Below are 11,381 nucleotides of genomic sequence, written 5' to 3'. Positions count from 1 at the left end.
CCCAGCACCAGTTCTGGCCGAATCCAATCCCTGCTGACACTGATTCCTGCCCCCTTGCCAGCAATGCTCAAACAAGCCCCAAGGGAGGGAAGGCATTTACACAGCCTGAGCTCTCCCCACCCCACAGCCAGGGGTCAATCACCTCCAGCACCTCACTGCAAGGAAGGATTTTGGGGATGGGTTGGTATCATCATAAGCCAAACAATCCCCAACAAATTTGGCTACAGAGACAGGAGAGTTGCTGAGCAAACCATACCCAGGCCACCCACAGTTCCTTGTCCATGTTTCCCAGTCTAACCCATCCCTACCCTCTTGCCAAGGGCAGCCAGGGCATGCAGGATCATGCACAGGCCATGCTGGGGATGCCAGCAGCTCTCCACAGGCATACAGCCAGGGAAAGACACTGCTCCCCTACAGCAGCACGGGGAGAGCACAGCCCCCAGACCCTCCCCATCAACACCCTGCACCCTCCTCTCTCTCTTCCCAGCCCAACTCTAAAGCAAAGAAAGAAAGGAGATAAAGAAGAGAAGAAAGAAATAAAAAACTAAACCAAATGAAAACTAAAACAAAAAGCAGCAGTTGGGAGGCAGCCTTGTTAGGACAACTCAGCAAAATAAAATTCCGGTTTATTGTTGGACAACATTGTTTCACACATACATCAAACAGGCCAAAAAAAAAGAAAAAAAATAAAAATAAACAGCAACTCCATAGACAGAAAAAAAAAAGAAAACCTTTTTATCTTTGGCCTTGCCACCTCATACAAACCACGATCTATGGTACAGCTAAAGTACATACACAAAAAAAGTTACTGGAATGCTCAGAATAAGATTGTAATATTTTTTTTTTGCATTTTTGTCTTTTTTTAATTTTTTTTTTACAAGGTTTTGTTTTATTCTCCTTTGAGATAATGGTTTGGGCCTGGTCACACCACAAGTAAAGTCAGAGATAGGTAACAAGAGAGATATACACTTCAAAGCCCCCCTTTTGGTCAATCCGAGATCACTTAAAAATGGCGGACCTCCTAACAATATGTACAAAAATATAAAATGTAAATAAAAAATACAAACAAATTCTCCTTTAAAGTACTTTTAAGAAAGAAAGCAGGGCCTTGAAGTTTTGGTGCTTGGGAAGGAGGGGGTTTGTGGGGAAGGGGGGTTTTTCTCTCCCCGCTAACGGGCGAATCGTTTCCGTGTTCGTGGAGTGGCAGCGCCGCGCCGGGGGGCGGGGACGGGGTTCACTCTACTTGGTGAGGATGACCACGGCGGAGGGGGGAGGAAGGGCGTGTGTGTGGGAAAGGGGGCTGCAACGGGAGTCCCAAGGGGGGACCCAAGGGTGAAGAGGACGCGCTGGCCTTTTTTTGTTGGTTTGTTTTCCTCTTAAAAAAAAAAAAAAAAAAAAAAAAAAAAGAAAAGAAGAGAAAAAATTGCTGCCTAGTCATCTTCATCGGTTTTCTGCTTCTTGGGATCGACATCGTCATCCTGGGGGGAAAGCAAAGCCGTCAGGAGAGAAAATGGGGAGTGTGGCTGCTGAGGGCAGGCAAGAGTCACCCTAAGGCAGGGCGTGAGGCAGGAGAGTTTCAGGTCCCTCTCCTGCCTCAGGTGCAAGGTCTGAGCAGGTGTTATAAACCCCTCAGGCAAAATCCTCTCTCCTCAGGCAGCCCCTGAGTGCCCCCACCCAGGCCTGCCATGAGCGTTCCAGGACACCCCAGCCCAGGGCCAGGGCTCAACTGGGCGGGAGCAGACAGCCCCCTAAGCAGGCCAGTGTATAAACAGAACTGGGCTGTGTCCCTGGAGGGACATGGGGAGCATCCCAGCCCCAGAGCTAAGCCCAGCCCAGTCCTTCTGGCCCCACCAACACCCTACCCCCACCGAAGCCCTCTGGGGACATGTGTGGCTCTGCGGGGTGCCTACTCTTCCTACCTCATCATCCTCAGCTGCCCGTTTGCCTGTGGCTCCCTCAGCTTCGTCGTCATCATCACCATCCTCTTCCTCACCTGCATGGAGTACAAAGAGAGGAAATGTGAGATCCTATGGGAGTTCCAGTACTGCACACATCCCCCCAGGTTTAATCCTGGCTCACTCCCACACTGCAATGCCACGTCCCTATCTCCCCAGGTGGCACAGACCCTGCTCAGGACAACAGGTGACAGAGGACATGGTGGCTTTCTGGGTATCCCCTGACCCATGCCAAAGGGAAAACAAGGACTGACAGCCTCAAGTCTGATTCACACTGCATTTGTAACAGACAGTGGAAAACCACCATCTACCATGAGTGCCGAAATCATGGCAAAAATAGGGCAAAAAAAGAGAGGAGAAAACTCTTTCTAGTGCCTGCTCTGCCTAACCACTCCAGATTACTTCTGCTTCCCTTCGCAGCTATTAGTCCATCTTTAATGAGTTAAGAGAGCCAGAACGCATTAGTTCTGAGTCAGAACACTTTCTAATTATCAGAACAGCAAACAAATGCTTCCAACTTATCTTACAGCCAGCCAGGAGGATGAGCAGTGAGCTCTGGGCTTTGACCCACTTTGAGCTCAAATAGGCCAGTGGATCAGAACGACTGAGTCAATCACCTTCGGCCGGTTTTCAGAACTCAGGGGCAAGCCCAGGGGCAGAACAGCTTCCCGGCTGTTGAGGCAAGTCTCTTGTGTAACAGGAGACCCTACTAAAACTTAGATAGTTAAGGCCAGTAAGCTGGCTTTAAACCGCCGCCACAAGCCACACGTACGGACAGCCGGGGGGATTAAGGTCAGCCCATCCTCCCTTCTCCTCTCCTGACGTGTGCCCAGCTGCGGTGTGGCCCACGCTGCAGGAAGGGCCAAGATTAGCTCCCAGCGATGGATCAACACCCCGGCAGCCATCACATGCACTGGGCTGGCCAGCAGGTCAGGTGACAGTGCCAAGCTGATTGGGAGCATTTTTAGTTCTTTGAGCTGCTTTAAGCAAAGCAAATAATGAGATGGGATGGAAAGATGTGAGAGGAAAATATACCCTCAAGCTCTCCTCTGCTGTCAAACCCCAGGAGTTTGGCTGCAAGTCTTGGCTAAAAAAGCTGATGCAAGCTGGACTTGCTGCCTTTAAATCTCTCCCCTGCAGTGCTCAGGTGCAGTTCTCAGGCAGGGATCGCCCGGGGGCAGTAAGCACGGACAGAGCCTGTGCCGGATCCCCGCAAGGCATCAGCGTCTCCAGGCACCGCGTGCCAAATCGTGCCTGTGCTCCATGAGCTGGGAAGAGCAGGGCTGGCACTGTGGGACCAAAGCTCCCCGGGTTTGTCACACAGCAGTATCCAAGCAACACTTCCCCCCCACACATGCGCCTGCAGCACAGGCATCCTCCCTGCTCCTGCCCAAGAGGAGCGGGGAGAGCCACGTATTCCCCATCTCATCCACCCTAAGGTAAGGTTGGGGGTAAATGGGCTCAGGACAGCACATAGCAGTGCTGCATCTGTCCACAGGGGTTAAAACCACAAATTAAAGAGGGTCACAATTCCCAGTTTTACGTAGTGAACCAATTTCTACCAAAGGGCACAGCAGGCTGCTGGAAGAGTGCTACTGCTACCCCAAAGGAGGTGGCTTTCCCAGCTCACACTCTTTGAATAAGCAATGGTTTAATGGTCATTAAATTTTCAGCCCTGTCTCTATCTCCCAGAACTAGCCATCAGGTTAGTAGGTCAGCACGTAAACCAAAAATTCACAGGGGATTAACCTAGTAACAGATTATCAAGGGCCCTGAGTTCATCTCAGCATAACAACGGTTTTCTCCCAGCCTTAGCAAGTGATAAAAATAAACAATGTTATTCATCCAAGCAGATCTTGGGGAAAAAAAATAATAGCAGGGAGAGTGAGAAGTGATTTGGCAAGTCACTGCTGCCAAAACCCACTTCCAGGCTGGGTCAGGTCAGGAAGCAGCAGAGGGCAGGGGGACATGGGACACTGCAGCCATGGAAGGTTCAGAGCAAGCCTATCTACTCCCGCTGGAGGAGCGGGCAGCAGCCACAGGTTGCTCTGCTCATTCCCATACGGCATCCATGGGAGAGAGGGCTGCACGGGCCTCTCAGCATACTGCTCCATGAACAAGGATGGTGACACGCCCTCTGTGTCACCACGACACGGCCACCCAGGGCTGTCCCTGTCCCACTGGCCAGCACTGGTGTCTGCAGCAGTGGCTGTACTCACAGGAGTCAAGGGCAGATTTTACTACTCGCACGGAAGGGCTAATGCGCTTATTCAGCGCCGCGGTACGGGGCCGTCTGGCCAGAGGGAGGGAGGGAGGAATCTGCCCTCAACCTGCTGGAAGGGATTCAAGGCTGACTTCACTCCCAGCAGCAGCGGCTCGGGCAGGCAAGGAAGGAGTGAGCCTGGCTGGCAGGAGCCCTCTGCCCACGGCCACGAGGGGGAGATGCTGCTCTCTGCTCGCCTCCGCTTCCCGGGAGCCTGCTCTCCAGAGCAGGACACTGCTGTGGGATAGGGGTGGGGGGAACAAACAAAGTTACCATCACCCTCTTCCTCCTCATCCTCTTCTTCACCACCTTCCTCCTCCTCTTCGTCTACTTCATTGTCAGCCTCTTGCTCTCCGTTTTCCTCGTTCTCCTTGGCAAGACAAAACATCACTTAAAAAAATGCACGGGGGAAGGGAGAAGGTGGAAGAGACATTCAGCACAAGTGCATGTTCCCACCTTTCCTGCCGAAAGCAAAGCACCAGCCTGCCGGAGCCCTGGGCACACATCCTGCTTCCTGCCTGCCTCCACACAGCCCAGACAGCCCAGGCACAAAGGATCAAGCCTACAGTAACTTGGGGCTCCAGCTTTGACACAAAGCTTGCAATGGCTCTTGTGACACATTGAAATGTGGCACAGTGACTTTCCCCCAGCACTTTAAAGGAGGAAACCAATGAGTCTACTTGTACATGATGTATTTCCCAGCTTAACTGGTTGTAACATTGTAAATCCTACTGAGTTTTAATTTTTTTTTCGTCTTTATCCCTGCCTAGGAAAGAGGTGGAACTGGACAGGCTCACACAGCTGTCAGTGAGGGAAACCAAGCCCAGCCTTTCTCTTCTGCACACACATGAACGGCCCACAGGCTGGGAGTGTCTGTGTAACGTGAAGAGCCAAAGGCTGGAGGGCTCCACAGGGCTCAGGGCTGCCATTTACAGGGGTCCTCTCTCAACAGTGCTAGGGAAAAAGTTGCAGCAAAAGCAAGAAGAGAGGAAAACAAAAAGGCATTGGTGTACAGACTGCCTCTCCCAGCAGATTGCAGACATACTCACAGCGTTGCCGTTGGCTGGTGCATCTCTGCCATTTTCTGTTTCTTCAACAACTTCCTTCTTCTCTTTTAGATCCTGGAAGGAGCAGAAAAGCAGAGAAGTCACCCCGATTCCCGGTGTCTGGGTCAGAGAAGCTGCAGATCAGGTGTGAAAAACAGTCTGAGAGCGAGAGCAGGAGCTGGTTTCTCTTCACACAGATTTGTTCTGTGATTTGGTCGCCACGTTCTGGCTCCTCCTTAGGAACGGGAAAACATGGGGGCGAATCTCAATCCAAGTCAGCCTTGCCAGAGCAGCCATCTAAAAAAGAGACTGCTCTGTTTCACCTCTGAGCTCCCCAACACACAGAGCTGGCCGCCTGCATATATGCTCAACAGCAGCAGAGCTGGCTGATTGCCCATCTTAGCACAGACCACGCAGGCTCCTGCAATGCCATGGAGAGCCAGCAGCCCCGTCGGGCTCCACCACCCTGGGGCTGCGGACATCCACGGCTGCTCAGGACCTTCACAGCAGGAACAAATCCCAGGGACTCATTAGCAGAGGCTGTGGTCTCTGCCCTGCCTGGGGAAAATCATACGGCAAATATTACACGCCTGGTCTTTCTCGCAGCAGCAGAGAGGAGGCTCCAGCATCCAGCTCACAGCTTAAAGTGTAACAGGATGGGGTGGGGGAAGGAGTCTATTTTTACACTTCTCCAAGAGCCATGCCTGGCTAGTTCGGTTCAAGCCTCCACTGCGAGCAGAGCAGGAGCTTGTGTGTTTTTGCTATTGATCACTGTCAAAATGTCATGCCAAGTCGCTCAGCAAACAGGCTGAAAGGATCCAACTTTATGTTCCCGCATTAAGAACACTTGGATTTAACACTGGCATCTCTGCTTGCATCCTCCTCCCCTTCTGTTCCTCCATCAGCTGCAGTGAGATCCTTCAGCACAGTGAGCGCTACCCTAGCCAAGGAAAGCAGGGAGGCCCTTCCCCAGGGTGAGCAGCACAGCCACAGCCGGCTTCCACAGCAACCATGAGGTGTTCAAAAGTTGCTGGAAGCTCCTGCTCTACTACAGGGGCTTCTTCCCCTCCTGCTGCTGTGCTGCCCATGGACAGTGGGCACTTTCACTCCTGGGAGCCACTGCCTCGTGGGAACACAAGGAAGAGCGTGGCCCTGACACTGCTATGGTGATCACTGCTTCCTTCTGGGGGGATTTCACCTGGGGACTGCTCAGGGGAGGCAGCACAGGCGTTTTAGACCACCAGGTTACTTAAATAGACAGATGCTGTTTCCAGAGGCACCCACAGGCTGCCAGTGCACTGAGGAAAGACTTTCTCTGGAAGAAAGCTTTGAGGGGACAACACCTGTTGATTGAACCTCACCTAAGCAAACCAACCCAGCAGTCTGGAGTAAAACAAACACACAAGCTAAGCTCCCTCCTCCTTTCACTGCTGTGCACTGCACTGCTCACTGCAACTGCTCACACACAAATCACAGGGTGCCTCCTCCACACTGGCCAGTTTCACCAGTTTTATACTGTCAGTGCTTCCACTGTCCTGTTCCCTTGAGAGTGGCCTCTCGTGCATCACTGGGCTACAGCTGCTACATCACACCAGGCACATGGACACGAGGGCAACAAAGGAGTTCCCAAGTTAAACACAGAGCAAGTCAAGAAGTCACAATTTCCACACCTCACTGTGCCAAACAGATCTTTTTAAAACGAGTTGTTCACAAACTACAAGCAATTCTCCCAGTGAAGGAACAACTCATTCTTGGGCATTTTAGCTGGACAGATCTCCTGCCCTGACCTTTCCTGCATCACTGAAAATACTCTCAGTTTAACTACCATCTTGGTGCCAGGTCATGAAGTTTGTGGTAGCAACAGGGTTGCAGAGAGCATCACAGATTCTCCCTTTTCTTTTCCCAGTCCAACACAAACAGATGTGCACAGGAGCATCCAGACCAAGGGCCGGTGCAGCAGCAGGGCTGTTCCAGCGCCAAGACTGGGACACAGCCTCTAATTATAGGTGTGTCAGGGCTGTTTGTCTATGGAATGAATAGCCGCCGTGTAGACTCACATACCACCGGCCCGGAAAGCTCTACCTTCTCCCGGGCCCTGCTCTCGGCAGGATCCCGGTGGGAAGCGGGGGAGATCAGGAGCCGGGACGACAGCGGCGCCGGCGCAGGCCGCGTCTCCCGCCGGTAGGGGGCTCCCCCGCGCCGCCACGAGCGCGGCCGCCATTCAAACCGCGCGCCACTCTCCGCGTCCCGCTGATTGGCCGGCGGCCAGCGCGGCGCCCCGCGGGCTGCCGGGAGCTGTAGTCCCGGCGGGGGCGGCGCGGCGGACTCCGGCTCCCAGGCCCGCACGTGGTGGGCGCCCCGCGGCACCGGCCGGGGGCGGCGCCCGGGCGGGGCGGGAACCCCCTCCCCGCCATCCCCGCCTCCCGGGAGCGTTCCGGACGGCGAGGCGGGACGAGGGCGAACGGACCCGGTGCCTCCGCGCTTCTCGGGGCTGTGGGGGGGTCACCTTGCCGCCGTGCGCGTCTCCGCCCGCCCTGCAGCGCGGACCCTTGTCCGCAACCAAAAGGGTGAGCCAGAGACGAGGCCCCTTCCTGCACGCGGTAAAGGGCAGGGGAAGGTTAACGGCAAACTTGGCCCCGTTCCCCTGGGGAAGGATGGGGATCGACCCACCTCGCCGCTTCCCGGCAGCGGGAGAGTCGGAGGCGGCGGGGACCAAGCCGCGGCCCCGGAACGGAGGCAGGGCAGGCGAGATGGGGGCATGGCTGCGGGAGCGGGAAACAGAAGTGAAATCGAAATCTGCCAGAAACGGCGTGTTGTTGATTGTTTTTTTTAAACCGTCCTCCCCATCGGATGTTTTTTTTCCCCTTCAGCCGCGCTTCCCTCGGGAGCGGCGCGATACGGGGCCGGTCTGGGCGGAGGGTGAGGAGGCCACCGGGCACGCTCCCCGCCGCCTTCCCATAGACTAGGCCCGGCTCGGGTACCCCTCGCAACTTTTCCGGCCGCGGCCCCGGGCTCAACGGGGCGCACCGCGGCCGCCCGGGGAGCGCAGTCCCCACGGGGGACGCTCCGCCGCGGCTCGCAGACAAAGGCGTGCGCCGGGAGCCGCAGCGGGGTCTCCCGGGAGAGCTTCTCCCGCCTGGTACCGGCGCTCCCCAACCGCTTCCTATCACCTCTAGCAGCGACTCTCAAAGTTATCCCGCTGCGAAGAGCTCGGGCTAGGGCCGGCGCCCTCAGCCCCGCCACCCCGGGGCATCTCCCACCGTGGGAGTGCCCCCATCGGGGTAACTCCAAAAATAACAAAAGCCACTCCGGGACAGCTCCAGAACACCCCCTACTCCCCGTCACCTCCGAGGGCGACTCCGAAATAACCCCCAATTCGGGGCAGTAGCTAAACCGCAAATACCCCCCCACTCCTTCCGGGGGCAACGCCGAAAAAACAACTGCCCTCACCACACTCCAGGGGTAACACCGATACAGGAGACGCCCCTCCCGCATCAACCGGGTGCAACTCCGAAATAGCAACCATCCGCCCACCCCGCTTTTCGGCAACAACTCCACAACAGACACGGCCCCCCCTCCGCCAACCCCCCCCACTCCTCCGGTGCGTGTTCCGGAGCGCTTCCCCCCATACCCCCCCGCAGAGACGAGGCCGAGCGGGACACAAGTTTGACGGGGCTGTCAAGCTCCCGCACCGCGGATTGAATGAGCGAGCGCTGCCGGGTGCCGCGGCACTGCCGTGCGTGTACCCCCCCGGCTCCCCGAGCCCCTCCGCAGCCGGACGGTCAGCTGCTGTCCCCAGGAAAGGCGGGAAGGAGCGGGACGCGGAGCGGCGGGGGTAGGCAGCACCGGCAAAGGCGGCGAGCACGTTTCCCGCACACTGTAGACAAAGGAACGGCGCTGGCAGCCCCGCACGGCGACCGCGGCGGCGCCGGCTCCGCACCGCGCCGCGCCACCCCGCCAACTTCAACGCGAAGGACAGAGGGGGAAGAGGGAGAAACGAGGGGGCGGGACGGGCAGGGGGAAAAAAAAATCGATAAAAAACACAATAAGGAAAAAATCGCCAGAAATCGTTCGGGAAAAAAAAATTAAAACGGGGGGAAAAAAACCACGGAGCAGGGCGCGAAGCGGCGGGTCGCTCACCTTGGCGGAGATCTCAGCGCTGGTGTCCACGGCCGCGTCGGACATGGCGGGGGAGTGCGGGGCTGTGTCGCGCGGGGCTGCGGCGGCGCGGGCGGGCGGGCAGAACAATGCCAAGATGGCTTTGCGCGAGCCAGTGGGAACTCACGCGGCGCCGCCGGCCCTCTTATAGAGCCGGGGGCGGTGCGCGCGCTGCCCCGCGCCGCGCCCCATTGGCCGCGCGCGCCGAGGCCGCCCGGCGCCCATTGGCCGCGGCGCAAACAATGGGGCACGGCCGCTTAAAGGAGCCGGCGAGCGCCGCCACTGCAGCGATGAGTTGAGGCCGGTCTCAGCGCGGCGGGCGCAGAGGGGAGCAGCGCCACGCCCCCCGCGCTCTACCTCCGCCCCCGCCGCCTCCGCCCCGCCCCTCCCGCCGTGTGAGGCGGCGGGCGGGAGTGAGGGGGGGAAGCTCCCGCCGCGCGTGCGGAGGGGCGGAGGGGAAATAATAAGAGTTAAAAATAAGAACAGTAATGCGGGAGAATCGGCGCTGCCCTCCCCCACCTCACTCCCACAGGGCCGCCGGTGGTCTCGGGGCAGCCCCGTCCCTCCGGTAGCCCTCTAGCCTCCCTTGTTCACTGTATTTTCGGCGTTCCGCGGAAACTTTGGCCACAACAACCACGGCTGCCCCTGGGGGATGTGGGAAGGCGCGGCCCGCCCAGCCTGCCGCGCAGAAATGCGGGATTCCCACTCGTTTGCTTATTTTACAGTTAAAAAAAACCCCAAGACCAACGTATTCAAGATACTGCTTCTTCCTCCCCGCCCCCCCCCACCCCAACCCTGTGCGAGTTCAGGGCTTGAGCCGCACCAGGAGTTCCCCAATGCTCCCAATTCTGCAGCTTCACGTTATATACGGCCGTGCTGCTCACACTGCGCTCGCGGGCACCGGGGCCACATCTGTCTCCCCTCTCGCCGCGGGGTAACGGGGCACCGACGCAGCGAGTGAGGGGGATCTGCCGCACTCAAGATGGCGCCGAGAGCCCTTCGTGGGGCAACCACACGCTGTTACCGTCCCCTGGGAGCCGCTCCACTGCCCATAACGGCCCCGGGGGTGAGACAGCGCCGCGAGTGAATGGTCCCCGGTGCGGAAAGGGCGAAGCAAGGGATGAAGGGGTGGGAAAAACGCCCCTCCAGACGGAGCAGACCTGCTGCCACACTCAACATGGCCGCCGGACCGCGGCAGAACTTGTCCTCGGAGGGCGGGATATAGGGACCGAGCGATGTAGATTGGTCAGCAGCGCCAGGCGAACGCTGTACTGACGCTTTGCGACTTCTTATTGGCTGAGCCCTCTGCCTGTCTGTGGCGAAGTGGTTTTGAAAACCCGGAGGCGGCTCGGAGCGGAACTGGGGAGCGGACTTGGGGCCCCCGGCCGGCCGGGGTGGGGGTTCTCGCGGGCGGGGGACGCTGATCCCGGCTACTAGGAGCCGCGCTGACCCGGGATTGTTTCCTCTATGGCTTCAGAAGAGTTGCGGAGAAGCCATGGTAGTCCCCACACCACCTGGCACCAGGCGTCGCGGCATGAGGCGTCATGGCGCCGGCGTCCCTTGCCCCATCCCCACACGCGCTCGGCAGCTGGACACAGACACAGGGCCCCGTTTCCAAGACAAAATATCCCTCCCACTCAGCGCAGTAGCAGAGCAAACAGGCTGGTTTGTGTCTGGGCACACCATGCAGCATTTTTTTCCCCAGCCTCTGCGTCCTGCCCCTCGTGGGAGTAGCACTGAGGAGATGGCGGTGCGGGGACGGGGATCACGGCCGCAGGGCTGTGGCGGGAGCGGGACGCACCGCGGCAGCCGAGACCTCACGGCGGCTGCTGACCCTTGGACCGACCTCGTGTCAGGGCCAGTTACCCCCTGCCCTGGCCACCCCCGGCTCCAGGGGCTGCTACCCCACCAGCAACTCTGTCTTTGGATCACGGGCACTGTCGACACAGCAATGTCCCA

The 11,381-nt window shown here is 57.7% G+C and overlaps 1 protein-coding gene across 4 annotated transcripts; it reads right to left on the bottom strand.

Annotated features, from left to right (window-relative positions):
* Positions 1-592: 592 nt before the first annotated feature.
* On the bottom strand, positions 593-9,562 carry PTMA (prothymosin alpha). 4 transcript variants are annotated; one of them, XM_063407856.1, is made up of 5 exons: positions 9,405-9,562; positions 5,268-5,339; positions 4,492-4,588; positions 1,920-1,993; positions 593-1,478 (listed from the first exon to the last, which is right to left on the bottom strand). In XM_063407856.1, exons 1-5 carry the CDS (start codon positions 9,447-9,449, stop codon positions 1,431-1,433), a joined length of 336 nt encoding a protein of 111 aa, XP_063263926.1. In that variant the 5' UTR covers positions 9,450-9,562; the 3' UTR covers positions 593-1,430. The 4 variants fall into 4 exon arrangements, with proteins under 4 accessions (XP_063263926.1, XP_063263928.1, XP_063263927.1 ...); XM_063407858.1 differs by having other exon boundaries at positions 4,498-4,588; XM_063407857.1 differs by having other exon boundaries at positions 4,492-4,585.
* Positions 9,563-11,381: the final 1,819 nt, after the last annotated feature.

Source organism: Prinia subflava, chromosome 11 (assembly GCF_021018805.1).
Source record: "Prinia subflava isolate CZ2003 ecotype Zambia chromosome 11, Cam_Psub_1.2, whole genome shotgun sequence".
Lineage (NCBI taxonomy): Eukaryota > Metazoa > Chordata > Aves > Passeriformes > Cisticolidae > Prinia > Prinia subflava.
This window is presented reverse-complemented; position numbering and strand designations above follow the sequence as displayed.

Bases quoted from the DNA above. Each gene is read 5' to 3' on its own strand.
- PTMA (XM_063407856.1), bottom strand. From the start codon at position 9,449: ATGTCCGACGCGGCCGTGGACACCAGCGCTGAGATCTCCGCCAAG. The intron at 5,340-9,404 runs GTGAGCGACCCG...TGCTCCTTCCAG, and splicing joins GCGCTGAGATCTCCGCCAAG to GATCTAAAAGAGAAGAAGGA. The intron at 4,589-5,267 runs GTGAGTATGTCT...TGTCTTGCCAAG, and splicing joins CACCAGCCAACGGCAACGCT to GAGAACGAGGAAAACGGAGA.